The following is a 15,495-nucleotide window of genomic DNA, read 5'->3' as shown; positions in this document are numbered from 1 at the left end:
GAAGAACCAGCTGCACCAATACATAGCTGTCAAGCGTCCCTTATTTGGCGGGACAGTCCCTTATCCCAGCGCCGTGTCCCACTGCTGTCCCTTATTGATGATGTCCCTTAAATTTCCCGGGTTTCAAAGGAAGCAGCTCTTCTCCCTCCCTCCCTCCCTCCCTGCTAGCCAGGGAGGAGGGAGGCTCCAACTGTGTGGCTTCGCTGCGTTGCTCACCCAATAAGGAGTCTAAGAACGACTGGGAGGTAGAGCTTGCATGCCTTGTGCTGATCAAATCGGCCGCGTTTGAGACTTGCCTTTGCTCAGCGCTTCCCAGCGGAGAGGTGACAGTGATTTTCCTTGAGGCTTGAGGCTTCATTTGGCTGCTGGCTGGGCTTTCTGCCTTTGGCTCGGAGGGGCTCAGAAGTTGAACATACCTGTGCTTGGAAAATCCCTTATTTTGGCTGCTGATCCCTTATTTCCGAGGCTGCTAGTCCCTTATTTTCAAATTTGTAAGTTGACAGCTATGCACCAATATAAGATTTTTTTGGTGGGGGGGCAAAAATAGTACAGTGGTTCCTCTGGATGTGAACGGGATCCATTCCGGAGCCCCATTCGCATCCTGAAGCGAATGCAACCCGCATCTGCATGGGTCGCGATTCACCGCTTCTGCGCATGACGTCATTTTGAGCATCTGCGCATGCGCGAGCGGCGAAATCCGGAAGTAACGTGCTCCATTACTTCCGGGTCGCCGCAGAGCGCAACCCGAAAAGGCTTAACCTGAAGCGACTTCAACCCGAGGTATGACGGTACATATGGAAAAGATCTAGGAGTCCTAGCAGAGCACATGAGTGAACAGTGTAAAAGGTAAAGGGACCCCTGACCATTAGGTCCAGTCGTGGCCGACTCTGGGGTTGCGGCGCTCATCTCGCTTTATTGGCCGAGGGAGCTGCCGTACAGCTTCTGGGTCATGTGGCCAGCAGGACTAAGCCGCTTCTGGCGAACCAGAGCAGCACACGGAAATGCCGGTTACCTTCCCGCTGGAGCGGTACCTATTTATCTACTTGCACTTTGATGTGCTTTCGAACTGCCAGGTTGGCAGGAGCAGGGACCAAACAACGGGAGCTCACTCCGTCGCGGGGATTCGAACCGCCGACCTTCCGATCGGCAAGCCCTAGGCTCTGTGGTTTAACCCACAGCGCCACCCGTGTCCCTTTTGTGAACAGTGTAATGCAGCAGTAAAACAGAAAAGGTGATTTTGTATGATTCCGTGACCCTTCCTTCCTTCCTTCCAGAACATGTTATTTGAAAGCATCCAGGAGGGGAAGTACGAATTCCCTGACAAGGATTGGGCTCACATCTCTTTCGGAGCCAAAGACCTCATTTCGAAGCTGCTGGTCAGGGATGCCAAGAAGCGCCTCAGCGCAGCCGAAGTTCTCAAGCACTCGTGGGTGCAAGGGGTGAGCACAGTGGGGGGGGGGGAAAGGTGGGAGGGGTTCGTTGATTTGGGGTTAGGGTGTTTTTCTGTTTTTTTTGCAGCCCCCAATAAACCTGTCCCGTTTTCTCTCTCCATGAAATGAGACAAGCCTTTGGTTCATCTAGGTCAGTATTGCGTGCACTGACTGGCAGCATCTCCACAGAGATTCAGGCAGGCCCCCTCTGGAGAGGGACTTTGTAGTAAAGTCAGGGTAGGTTTAATCCCACCACGCTGACACCATGTAGTAATGCTCCGGCCACTCTACCTCTCCCTCTCCTGTCCTACTATCCAACTGGATCAGGTTTAGAGGAACGGTGGTCAGAGGCATATACTTTTTTCAGGACAAAACTGTTAAGGAAAAATCTAGATGTGAGGCTGCTCAGTCACCCAGCTGGTCGGGCAGAGCCCACGGGTCCCTGCGGAATAAAGGAAGGAGTCCAGCCAACCGGAGCAAATAGCTGTAGACCAAAGTTTATTTTTATTGCGCAATAGGTTCAAAGAGCAAATTTTGAACCCCAAGGATGGGGTGACAAAGACTTTTAAAACTTTCCCACCACATCCCAGAATACAGTTCGAAGGGGAGGGGTTAACCTTGGCAAACATGTCCAGACAAGTCCTTGGTACAAGATTAGCATAAGCAGACATGGGCGGGCAAGACTCAGGTATAAGATTAGCATAGACAAATATGTCTTAAGTACCCACCACCCAAAAGTACAATAGAAGTTCCTTTGCATGTCTGGAGCCTGAGGCGAGTCAGGTGATGAGATTTGGCTTCCTTTGGCTAACAATGAGCCCAACAAGTCTCACCTCTGAGAACTTCCTGGGGTCCTTTTGCCAGGGGAAAATAGCTTTGGAATGGGGGGAACTGGCAAAGGAGATGATTTTATATTATTTTAAAAGTTAGGTGACTTCCCTGAGTTGTCAAGTTGGAAGGATATATTCAGGCATAATATTTGTAATATTTAACTTTAAAGATGTGCCCCCCCCCCGTAATTTCCCTAACAAAACGCATCAAGAAAGGTAGTTGCTGCCACCACTCCCTTGTACCAGGGGCACCAGAAGGCTTCCCCCAAGGGAGAAGGTTATCCTTCCTAGTTACCGGCTGCCCCACCCTGCAAGTTGCTTCCACAACTTGGAATTCAGGCAGAAATTCAACAGATACACATTCCCAGAGTGATTTGGGTTGATAACTCATTCACACCCAGACAGCCTTTTTTGGTACCAGGTGCTAAAACCCCACTAATCAACTTGGAGAGTTTCCTTCCTTCAGATGACTGAGATAAGCAAATCACACTTTCAGAGACTGTTAGTCTGCATCTTTAAAATAACAAAACACATTCCCCATAAATCCTATGGCCTTTGGTCTTCCCATAATACTTTGCTCCTTACTTGACCAAAGTTTTGTCTATTGAAATTTGCTAACTTCACTACAAACTTAACCTGGGACTTTCCCCTGTAAAGATTCTCTTGGCTACTAAGCAAGCCTGCACTTAACCAAGACTGCAGTTGGGGCAGAGGTCCTTTGCCGTCTCTGTGGGCAATTGGGAACTATACTTAGAAGAGTCTAGTTCTTAACAGTTCTGCATTTAACAAGTTAGAAAACCATCACAATGAGGATGCATAATAATAATAATAATAATTTATTATTTATACCCCACCCATCTGGCTGGGCTTCCCCAGCCACTCTGGCTGCTTCCAACAAAATATTAAAATACCATAATATATCAAACATTAAAAGCTTCCCTAAACAGGGCTGCTAATCAGAAGCAAAACAGAGGATACCTGTCTGATCAGGATTCACAGTGTGGGTTTGAAATCCCTGGTGCTCTAGGTGGCGCTGCGGAGCTGTCCTCTGAAGGTTCCTCAAACCCTGCCTATATAATAATAATAATAATAATAATAATAATAAATTTTTTTATTAATTTTCCATTTAAACCTATATAATCACATCATTATTATCCACTTTACCTCTTTGGCTCTTTAGAGCCTATCAACTTCCTTCCCTCCCACCTCTTGGCTTTCAAAGTTAACCTTTATATCATAGCATTTTATATATTTTCCAATTCTAATAAGACTCATCACAAAATACCTCAAAGTTTAAATAAATATAGAAAGGTAAAAAAATTCTCATTACAGATCTTCAGATAACCCTACTAGTGGTGTTAATTGCATACAATGAGCTTTCAGGTGTTGAATAAATTGACTCCAGTCTTTTTGGAATACTTGATTGTGCTGGTTTCTGATTTTCCCCATTAGCTTTGCCAGTTCTGCAAAGTCCATCGTTTTCATCTGCCATTTTTCTTTTGTTGGTACTTCTTGTTGTTTCCATTTTTGGGCTAAAAGGGTTCTTGCTGCTGTTGTTGAATACATGAACAGACTTTTATCTTTTCTTGGTATCTCTTCACCTACTATACCCAGTAAAAAGGCTTCTGCAAAAGACTACAAAAGACTTTGGATGTAATATTCAGTTAGAATCTTGGGGAAGGCTGTGGAATGAAGGTATTAAATTTACTGCACGTAGTTCGCTTAAAGAAAATGTGATGAAAATGATGTATAGATGGTATTTAACACCATCAAAACTTGCTAAAATGTATAGGACAAGATCTAACGAGTGTTGGAAAGGTAAAGAGAAGGAAGGTATTTTTCACCATTTGTGGTGCAGTTCTAAAAGAGGTAAAGGCTTTTGGGAAATGATATATAATGAGTTAAAGAAAATGTTTAAAAACACTTTTGATAAAAACCCTGCCTTTCAGATAAAATTTAGCAGTGTGAGAAAGTTGTAAATTTGCGTTTCCCCCCCTCCCTGCTTTTGGGTGTGGGAAGTTGCAGACCAGAGTTGCCCAAACTTGCATCTTTTTTGCGCTACAACTCCCATGATCCCTAGCTAGCAGGACCAGCGGTCAGGGATGGTGGGAATTGTAGTCCGAAAACAGCTGGAGGCACAAGTTTGGGAAACCCTGTTGCAGACAGAAAATCTTGCCTTGGTATAATATTAGCTCTCACTCTCTCTCTCTCTCGTTCCTTTTTTTCTTTTCAGTGTGCTCCGGATAACACTCTCCCAACCCCAATCATTCTTCAAAGGTAAGAGGAAACCCCTGAACCTCCACCCCATGATTTTGAGCCCTTGTGGGGAAAATTAAGGGATCCTCAGGGCCTCTTCCAACTCTATAATTCTATGACTGTTCTGCCTCCACAAGAGGGATGGGCAATAACTGGTTTTCAACATCGCAATATATCGCCAGCTAAATGTCATGACCCAGGTGGGGCTGTGGTCTAAAACACTGAGCCTCTTGGACTTGCCGATCAGAAGGTTGGTGGTTCGAATCCCCGTGCTGGCCACATGACCCAGAAGCTGTCTGCGGACAAATGCTGGCTCCCTTGGCCAGTAAAGCGAGATGAGCGCCGCAACCCCAGAGTCGTTCGTGACTGGACCTAACGGTCAGGGGTACCTTTACCTTTAAACATCACGATATACTGATATATCACAATGTCTGAAATAAGGATGGAGCCATGTAGATGCCTTGGCTGGCTTCACAGTTTCCCCCATGTTGTGATTTTTGCATAGCACACACATAGGTAAAGGGACCCCCTGACCGTTAGGTCCAGTCGCGGACGACTCTGGGGTTGCGGCGCTCATCTCGCTTTATTGGCCGAGGGAGCTGGCGTACAGCTTCTGGGTCATGTGGCCAGCAAGACTAAGCCGCTTCTGGCGAACCAGAGCAGCGCACGGAAACGCCGTTTACCTTCCCGCTGGAGCGGTACCTATTTATCTACTTGCACTTTGACGTGCTTTCGAACTGCTAGGTGGGCAGGAGCAGGGACCGAGCAACGGGAGCTCACCGCCGACCTTCTGATTAGCAAGTCCTAGGCTCTGTGGTTTAACCCACAGCGCCACCTGCATCCCTAGCACACACATGCGCCCATGATAAACAATACATTGCCAGGTCAAAAATCATGAAATCAATATCGTGATAAGGGCTTGAAACCGGTTTTGGACGATATATTGCCCAGCCATACTTCACAGTTGGAGGCACCAATGTTTCTGAAACCCAGGTGCTGGAAGCCACAGGAGGGGGGGGAGAGCTGCTCTTGCGTTCGAATCCTGCTTGCGGGCTTTGCATCTGGTTGGGCCCATGAGAATAGAATAGAATTTATTATCTATACCCCGCCCATCTGGCTGGGTTTCCCCAGCCACTCTGGGTGGCTTCCAACAAAGTATTAAAATACAGTGGTCTGTTAAACACTAAAAGCTTCCCTAAACAGGGCTGCCTTCAGATGTCTTCTAAAAGTCTGGTAGTAGTTGTTTATCCCTTTGACATCTGGTGGGAGGGCATTCCACAGGGTGGGTGCCACCACCGAGAAGGCCCTCTGCCTGGTTCCCTGTAACTTGGCTTCTTGCAGGGAGGGAACCACCAGAAGGCCCTCAGTGCTGGACCTCAGTGTCCAGGCAGAATGATGGGGGTGGAGACGCTCCTTCAGGTCTACTGGACCGAGGCCGTTTAGGGCTTTCAAGGTCAGCACCAACACTTTGACTTGTGCTCGGAAACGTCCTGGGAGAAGAAGATGCTAGGCTTCGCGGGAGCTGCTGGCCCGATCCGGCAGGTCTCTTCTTCTTTCCCTAAACCCGCCACCCCGTTCTCCGCAGGAACAGCTGTGCCAAAGAGCTGACGTCCTTTGCGGCCGAAGCCATCGCCGTCAACCGCCAGCTGATGCGGGATGAGGAGGAGGACGAGGCTGCCGTGGAGTCGCACTCCCCCATCATCATCAAAGCTACCTCACGCTCCATGCAGCTCTCCCCGCCGTCCGAGTCCAAGCTGGCCAAGCGGCGGCAGAAGACCAGCATGGCAAAATTGGACGCCAACCAGCATCTGGTTACCCCCTTGGTCCTGGTGGGGGATCACATGTGAACGCCCCTCCCCCCGGCTGCGTGTACATCCCCATTCCCCCCTCCCCAATTTTGGACAATATATCTATATATGTATACTGTTTTTGATAGCTAGGGGGGGAAAGAAAAGCAAGATCAGACCCCTCTCTTTCAAGTTGGCTGGATTCCAAGGATCTATTATCTTCTTCTTTTTTCCTTTTCGTTTTGTATTGTTTCCTGGTCTTGTTTGAACACTGGCACCTCTCGACTCCCCCCCCCCCCCAAACACTTCTCCCCCCTTTTTTTCCTTTATAAATCTCTCTTAAAGGAAAAAAGAAAAACCAACTTCCATATTAACTCACCTATAATTTTTTTTTATTAAACTCCCCCCCCCCCACAAAGGTTGCATTTTGACACACGTGTAATATATTTTCGCTTTTTTAAAACAAAAAATAAATGGATTTCCCCGCCCCCAACTCCCTCCTGCTTCTTTGGAAATACCAGGTTGACATGCCCCCCCCCCCCGGAAAAGCTTAAAAAACAACAACCCCAGGCTACTGTTAACTCTGTTTTCTGTTGCCTCTTTTTATACTGTGAAAATATTGGGGGTTGGGGGGAGGCGCACCCTTAAAAGTCCTCAACTTTTTAAAGGTAGCATTTTAAGTATTTGAGTGTATTATTCCTTTTTTTTCTCCCCATTTCCTTTTTTTTTTATGTGGCTTTGCTGTTTCTCTTCCTCCCTCCCTATTTCTAAAAAATGTTTTGTTTCATTTTCAACCTAAAGGAATTCTAGAACTGGAAACAGAAGCTGCGGTTTGAGGGGGTGTGGTGTGTGGATTTAGGTTTTGCCCCAGAAGGCATTGTGGGCGCTTATGGGGGGGTGGTTGGGTTTGTAAAGATCCATTTGTTGGGGTGGTAATCGTGGGCAGAGTCCCTCCCCCCCATACACCCCCCCCCGAGAGCTGCCGATTCTGTTTTGGGCTCTCCCGGCGGTTGTCCCAAGAGAGCCGGCCCAGAGTATCAAGGGGGCCGTTCTTGTCCGCCCCCCCAAAATAACACAGCCCATTTTGTTTCAAACCCAGGTTCCCCCTATTTCTGCGGGGAGGAAAGAGATTGGCATTGATCAAGATGGATTTGTCGCTGCCACCCCATCCCAAAATGGGTTTGTTTTGTCTAATGGAAAAGTCACTGCAAAAAAATAATAATACAGCCCTGAAATTTGCACAACCGCGTGCTCCCATCCCCGGCGCCGCTGGGCTCCAGCTCCTGTCCGTGCTAAGCCAGCTCAGCTGATGGTCAGGAGGAAGGTGGGCGTTGTGTATCTGGGGCAACAACTTCTAGAGCCGCGTTTCCCAAACCCCATCTGTTCTTGGACAACAACTCCCATGATCCCTGTCTATCAGGACCGTTGGTCAGGGATGATGGGAACTGTAGTCCCAAAAACAGCCAGAGACCCAAGTTTGGGACACATTGTTCTAGAGGGTCTCTTTTGGGCGGTTCTGGGTGGGGGCTGTCTCTTGCTGCAGCTGTTTCCCGTCCGTTTTGCGGCTGTTCCTCTCCGAGCGAAAAGTTTGGTCTGGTTCAGAGGGGGGTCTTTGCTTGGGGTGGGTGGTCTTGCCTCTCGTTCCTCCATCCAAGGGTGTCTGCGGGGAGACCCTCTTACCAGCTTGCAAGATCATGGCATAGCTGTGCTTCAAACCGCAGGCCCTTTAAGTGGGGCTGGGGCGGGTGCCACCCTCTTCCCTCCTGCTGGGTGGGTGACGGGCGATGGGACTCTCTGCGTTGCCCTCTTTGCATTGTGCAAAGCCCTCTGTCCTGTGATGGGACGAGGCAAAGCTCCATCTCCAGGACTCTCTTCAAGAGTTCTCAAACCATTTCTAGACCCCTTTGGAGGTTGTAGCCACAGATGAGCGGTTTCAAATAAAATTTAAAGAATTGCCCAGTGGGCCCAGGAATGACAAACCTGCACTGGCGGATTCTCACTGGTTTGTTTTTTAAGTTCGCTTTATTTCAGTGTGGCAGGTTTGCCCCTGGCTGTTTAACTTGCTTAAAACTCCTGTCCGGATATGCATATCTGGAATTTTGATAGGATTGTGTTATCAGAGTGATAATTTCTTCTCTTATTCTCTCTCCCCCCCCCCCCCGACTTAAGAAATACTATGCAATAGTTGTCTAGGTAGAGATAGATGATAGCAAAAAAACTTTTTTTTTAAAATTCTTCAGGTAACCCTAACTTCCAGCGGTGGGTGAGAGGCGTAATTGGGTTAGTTTGGCTTGACTGGTCTACTCCTTCCCTCCCACTTTGGATCCCCGCCCCCAAAGAAAACCACAAACAGTGAACACGGTATCTGGGGTTGTGTCCAAAGTCATTCATACTTACAGTTAGACCGATTGGCATTGATTGACCTATGTAAGTGCTGTCCATCAATTTCAGTGGTTCTGCTCAGAGTATGATTCTACTCCCCACCCCATCCCGGCTGTGAAATTTATTGTCGCTTTCTTTTCATGAACATTCAGCATCTAGCAAATGTCCTTTCAAGGGGGATGGGGGGGGGTCAGTTTGGGATGTGAGGTTCACTGTGTAAAGTTGGTGAGAGAGTTTCTTTTTTTTAAGGGGTGGGGAACCCCTTTATCTTTCTTTTTAAACTTTGTTTTACATCACATTTTGTTATTTGGTTGTAGAGCTTCATCTTAGGGTAAGAAATACTTGAACATCAGATGGCTGCGCACCAATGCCGCCTTCTTTTGGTCAGGAAAGCTGTCTCAAGGCTGCGGGTGATGGCTGTGAAATTGTTTTGGTGTGTTTCACCCTACCAGGGCAAGAAGCAAAGGCAACTCTTTGTCTCTGGGACTGAGAGTGGCGGTTTCTACGCTGCTTTTGCTTGCAAGAGCATTCGCAAAAGATCTTGCAAGGTTAGCTTCAGTTCCTTTGGTGGAAAGAGGGGAGATTCTCTCCCCCTTTCTCAGCTAATATCTAAGCAGCAGATATTCAGATCTATTTGGGACTGCTTCCCTCTTTAGGCTTATTTTACCTGTCCTAAAAAATTCTGGGAATTGCCAACTTCTGAGGGCATAGAGTCCTCTTGAATGTCCCCGAGATCCTGCACAGTTCCCAGCACTGGGAGCCAAAGTAGATGTGCAGTTCCCAGGATGCCCAGCATTGGGACCCATGGTAGATGCACAGTTCCCAGTGTCCGCAGTACTGGGAGCTACAATGGTTCAGAAACGGGTTTTAACGTTTGCAGTGGCAACGTTAAAATGATAGCTGATTTCTCCCTGGGGTGGGTTGTTTTTTTGCGGCAGGGGCCGGGTGCCGGGCGTACCTTTGAAAAACAGCATACCCTTGTTTTTAAAAGCAGATCTTTTGAGCACAGGAATGCTACCTGTGACTTTTTCTGGGTTTTGCCTAAGCCCACTTATTCAGTACTACACCAGTACTACGCATGTAATATCTCAGAAACACATAGTGGTTTCTGCAGTAGAAGTTGCAGATAGGTAAGTTGGTCTGCAGCCGTGTCGGTTCCTCCATAAACAGCATGGTCCTCGTATTCCGCTGACCCTGTCCAGGCGGTGGCGACCGTAAGGTCCGCGAGTGATCCTCGTTGCTTCTGAGAGGGCCAGATAATTTGTATGGGATCATGTTCTTCTTCTGCGTTAGTGATCCTGTTTTGGGGAAGGTGGGTGGACGAGCGCCCCCCACCCCACCCGGTTCATTACTGAAGGGCCAAAATTCAGGAGTGCTGGAAACTCCCTCAACAACAAGCCCATGTTGAGTTGTCGACTCGCAGGGTTGTGGTTAAGCTTGTGTGGTTTGGCTTTCGAACCAAAGTTCTTTGGCGAGAACCACTCCCTTCTCTTTCTCTCTTCCTCTCTTCAAATAAAGGGGACTTCTCAGGATAATTTCAGCGTGTGAAGGACTGCTCAAATGTTTCCTTTCCCAACTTCAGTCTTTTTGACTTTTGCCCGACGTTTAATGAAAACAAAATGCCAGAGAGTGTGCATCATTGCGCACTGTTGCAGAATAAAATGATTTGGAGCGCTTTAATGTGGCGGTTCTTCGCTCCCCCTTTGTGCTTATATACCTTCATATGCATACCCTCTCTGGCCAAGGGTGCGCATTATTTTGTGTGTGCAAGCGGGCAACGTTCTAGGATTGCGCCACCACAAAGTACCTGGATTTGGTAGCATTAGAAATCATTCAGCGTAATGGAATCAAATCCCATAATGGAAGTTTAATCAAGTCCACCTCTTCTCTCCTGAGTGGTGAATGACTTGAATCTTTGTGTTCGGGTCTGAGCGTCGCTGAAAGTCGACTCTTCCCGCTCCCCCAATTTCTGATCGGATGATTGTTTTGTGGCTTGAAAACGCCAGGCGATTGTGATGGTTTTGGCATGTGGTCATTTTCGTTTCTTTAAAGAACTGCTGTTGTGAAGACACAATCTTGCCTTCCCATTCTTGCTTTGCCAAGTCAGATCAGGAACCCAGCCTTGCTTGCTTGGGGTTGGCTTTTGCCAACATAGTGATGAGCTCGCTCCCCCCCCACTCCCCATCTTGCTTAAACTGGGGAGGTAAGAAGTCCGATTCAGTCCCAGCGGGGAGACACAATAAATTGCATTGAAAACAACAGTTACGGCTAACTTGTCTGGTTCCCATTTCAATGGGGTGAGTCGTGATTAGCAAGTGAGCTGGATTTTCTCCACATGCCCCCCCCCCCCAAATATATTTAGGCTTTTCATATATGTGTGTTGAAATTTTGTTTCTGTTTAATGGTTATTCTCAGGACGTGAGCAAAATCCTGATCCTTCTCCTTACTCCCGCGACCGTGCACCTTTTCGTTTGTGTGACCAAAACTGGTGGTGCTTTGATTTCTTTTTTTCCACCGCTCAATTCAGAGATAAAACGTGTGTTTTCTTCCTCTTCTTTTTAAGGCTCCCTCCCTCCCTTCTTTACTGGGAAATAAGTCTTCCTACCATGTTTCACACTACAGTACACACCAAAGCTTAGATCTTTTAACATGCAAGGAATTCTGGGCTTTGGAAATGGGGGTCAGGTGAACCTGTGTCCTTCCACTTGCTGACCACAGGTTCCCCTCATCCTTGGATTTAAGAATACCCTTTATTGGATCGCCTTGAAGGTAGTCGCCCACAATCCCCCTGGTTTGGAAGCCGGAAGAGTTTAAACTGAGTTCAAAGTTACTTGTCCCCCATAGAGATATGAGGGACCTCTTGTCTCTATGATGGGGACTTAATCCAGTGTACCCTTCTGACATCCTCTTAACCAGCCTTCTCAAGGTTGCTTTCCAGGTATACTATCTTTGGTTTGCGTTATTTCTCTCCCCCCCCCCCCCAAGTCTTTAAACTGTGCATGGATTTTTAACCCTTATCTTGCCAAAGTTCTTAGTTTAAACTTCTCTTTCTTCCACCAGTCCTCCCCACCAAAATGTTTTTCTTTGTGAAATTCTTTTATTGGAAAGCATTTTTTTTTCTGTACCTCCTTATTATGAGTTGTATTAACTGCAAATTTGAGGTGGTGGTGAGAATGTCATCGCTTTAAACGACGTCTCCTTCCTCTAGATTTTACGTTTCCTTAGATGTTCGTTAGCAACATTTTACTGTGAAAATCTGTTCCTTTTCACGTCCTTTTATTTTTTTTTTTTGCGCGGGGGTGGGATTCAGTCCAGGAGAAATATTTTCCTCTGGTTATCAGAAAGACTGCCAAAGGTTTTGTGGAGCTTTTAAATTTAAGTTTATTTTATTTTTTTTGGACATGCAGTACCCTTAACGTACCGTTGGGGACTCTTATGAGCAGGAAGTCCTTCAGAAAGGGACTGGTTTAAAAAAAAAAAAGGAGAAATTTAAAAAAGAATAAAAAAAGAGAAAAAAACCATAAAAATATATAAAAAATAAAAACTTATAAGACAACAGCAACCAAGCACTTTATTAACTGATACAGCTTGATGGAATTTTTTCCTTCGTAACACCTTGTTGATGCCAGAATTTTTTGTATTCTGTTTTGTAAGAATTTAATAAATGCATTGAAACACATAAACGAATTGAATGTTTTTGGAGTTGGGGTCTGTTTGTTTTTCAAAATAGAAATTTTAAAAATGCTACTTAAGGTCTCCCACACTTCCCAAGATCCTCTTAGAAATGACGGAACAAGAAATGGCATATCATAATGTCTGCAATAAGGATGGAACTATACAAGGGCATGGAGGGACGCGGGTGGCGCTGTGGGTTAAACAGAGCCTAGGACTTGCCGATCAGAAGGTCAGCAGTTCGAATCCCCGCGACGGGGTGAGCTCCCATTGCTCGGTCCCAGCTCCTGCCAACCTAGCAGTTCGTAAGCACGTCAAAGTGTAAGTAGATAAATAGGTACCGCTCTGTCGGGAAGGTAAACGGCGTTTCTGTGCGCTGCTCTGGTTCGCCAGAAGCGGCTTAGTCCTGCTGGCCACATGACCCGGAAGCTGTACGCCGGCTCCCTCGGCCAATAAAGCCAGATGAGCGCTGCAACCCCAGAGTCGGTCACGACTGGACCTAATGGTTACCTATACAAGGGCATTGGCTGGCTTCACTGTCTTCCCCACATCGTGATTTTTGCAAAGCACACAGACACATCATGATTAGCAATACATTGGCAGGTGAAAAAATTATGAAACCGATATCACAATATAGACTTAAAACAGGTATTGGACGATATATCACCCAGTTCTACGGGCAACCAGCGCAGCTTTTTTAAAAAATTGGGGCTGATATATAAATGGAACCCCAGCCAGTAATCTGGCCTCTGCATTTTGGACCAAAGCGAAGTTTCTGAGTTGCCTCCAAGGGCAGCCCCACGGACAGTGTGTTGCAGTAGTCCAGTCTGGAAGTTGCCATGGAGTCCAGTCACCAAATCATCTCTCTAGCAACCAGTTCACCATCATTAAAGAGAAGGATCAGCAAGCATCTGGGACTGGAAGTCCTGTTCATAATAATAATAATAATAATAATAATAATAATAATAATATTTTATTATTTATACCCCACCCATCTGGCTGGGCTTCCCAAGCCACTCTGGGCGGCTTCCAAAAAAATATTAAAATACTGTAATACATCAAACTTTAAAAGCTTCCCTAAACAGGGCTGCCTTCAGATGTCTTCTAAAGTCTGGTGGTAGTTGTTCTCTTTGACATCTGGTGGGAGGGCGTTCCACAGGGAGGGGGCCACTACCGAGAAGGCCCTATGCCTGGTTCCCTGTAACTTGGCTTCTCGCAGTGAGGGAACTGGCAGAAGGCCCTCGGTGCTGGATCTCAGTGTCCGGGTAAAACGATGGGGGTGGAGACGCTCCTTCAGATATACTGGGCCGAGGCCGTTTAGGGCTTTAAAGGTCAGCACCAACACTTTGAATTGTGCTCGGAAAGTTCAGAGAAGTTTTTTATGTCTGACCTGACGCTTTATTATTTTTAATGTTTTGCTGGAAGCCAGCCAGAGTGGCTGGGGAATCCCTGCCAGACGGGCGGGGTATAAACAATAAAATGATGATGGTGATGATGACGATGACCATAGGAGTCGAGTGGATGCAGCTGCGCACCACTGGTGTGGTGGTGTGGTTGTTACACAGATCCTCCCCATGTGATGATCATTGCTTAGCCTCGGGTAGCGTGGCAAAAGCAAGACCAGAGACAGGAGCAGTGTGGCTGCAGTCTTTTCCCCAAGGGCATATCTGTTGTTCATGCGAAGCCCGGTGGGTGGGGAACCTCAAGCCTTGGGGGTGGGATGCGGCTCTGGGGGTGAAAAACCACTGCGTTAGCCAGCACTGAATTTTATACGCCGCCCATCTTGACTGGGCTGCCCCTGCCACTGGGTGGCTTCATTCCCGGACTTGTGGCTGCTGTCACCTGCTGGCAGCTTCTAGGAGCCACAGGTGAGAGCTGAGTGCTGGTGGGGACCAAAGGTGGACAAACTGCCCCAGAAGGAGCAGGATGTGTCTCCCACCACCAGAGGTACATTACACATTGTTTAGTTGTGTCCGACGCTTCGTGACCCCGTGGACCAGAGCACGCCAGGCACTCCTGTCTTCCACTGCCTCCCGCAGTTTGGTCAAACTCTGTTAGTAGCTTCGAGAACACTGTCCAACCATCTCGTCCTCCATCGTCCCCTTCTCCTTGTGCCCTCCATCTTTCCCAACATCAGGGTCTTTTCCAGGGAGTCTTCTCTTCTCATGAGGTGGCCAAAGTCTTGGAGCCTCAGCTTCAGGATCTGTCCTTCCAGTGAGCACTCGGGGCTGATTTCCTTCAGAATGGAGAGGTTGGATCTTCTTGCAGTCCATGGGACTCTCAAGAGTCTCCTCCAGCACCACAATTCAAAAGCATCCATTCTTCGGCAATCAGCCTTCTTTATGGTGCAGCTCTCACTTCCATACAGCACTCCATACGCCCTGGTTAAATCGTCTCAGGGCCATGAATGAATGTCAAGGTAACCTTGGGACAGTTGCTACCTCTTGGCGCAACCTACCCCACAGGGTTGTTGTAGGGGGTAAAATGAATTGTGTTGGTGGCAGCAGGTACACAGCTTTGTACAGCTTGCTGGATAAAGGGTGGTGCATGTAAAAATGTCAGATAAGCCCTGTAGCATGACCAGACCAGAGACTCATCTGCTCCAACAACATCTTGGATACAGCAGTTGTCTATATGCTTCTGGGAAACTCAACAGCGGGTCATGATCACCTTGGCAACCTCCCTGTTCCTCCTCCCCAGCGACCGTGATTCTCAAGAGTATCTCGCCATCATGCCTAGCAGCCTTGGATAGTCAAAGCTTCCATACAGGTGAGCAAGAGGCCTGGGTTATAAATAAGGCAAACGCAGCTAATTCAGGCACATTTCGAAAAGAGTTTTTGCTTTCTGGTTTTTTCTCTGTGACTCACCTCTTTAAGTCTGACCTTTCGATGTTTGTGCTATAAGTATCTTTTAGGACCCACCCTATTCTTGCAACTAGTATTTTTTTATATTGAATTGTTGAATATATGCAAGCTACCCTCGGACGTTAGAGTGACGGGCGGGTAAGAAACCAAATAAATAAAACAATTATGTGCAATATTAATTCCCCCCCCCCATGTTTTCACAATGACCTTCAAATCAGATAATTGCATTGGTTCACGAGTTGACTTTCCACCCTCATCCGCAGTGTTTTTACTC

At 47.2% G+C, this 15,495-nt stretch overlaps 1 protein-coding gene across 1 annotated transcript in view; it reads left to right on the top strand.

Moving 5' to 3' along the window:
* MKNK2 (MAPK interacting serine/threonine kinase 2) overlaps window positions 1-12,229 on the top strand; it is a 43,491-nt gene extending 31,262 nt beyond the window's left edge. Inside the window, exons 12-14 of the mRNA XM_080989027.1 lie at window positions 1,275-1,439; window positions 4,494-4,537; window positions 6,102-12,229. Coding sequence (XP_080845153.1) covers window positions 1,275-1,439; window positions 4,494-4,537; window positions 6,102-6,363 — 471 coding nt within the window. The 3' untranslated portion in view covers window positions 6,364-12,229. The remainder of the gene's footprint in view (window positions 1-1,274; window positions 1,440-4,493; window positions 4,538-6,101) is intronic.
* The last annotated feature ends 3,266 nt before the right edge of the window (window positions 12,230-15,495 follow it).

The sequence above is a fragment of the Podarcis pityusensis genome, assembly GCF_964106645.2.
Source record: "Podarcis pityusensis genome assembly, chromosome: 18".
Classification (NCBI taxonomy): domain Eukaryota; kingdom Metazoa; phylum Chordata; class Lepidosauria; order Squamata; family Lacertidae; genus Podarcis; species Podarcis pityusensis.
The sequence above is the reverse complement of the archived record's forward strand: the minus strand, read 5'-3'. Positions and strand labels throughout refer to the sequence as shown.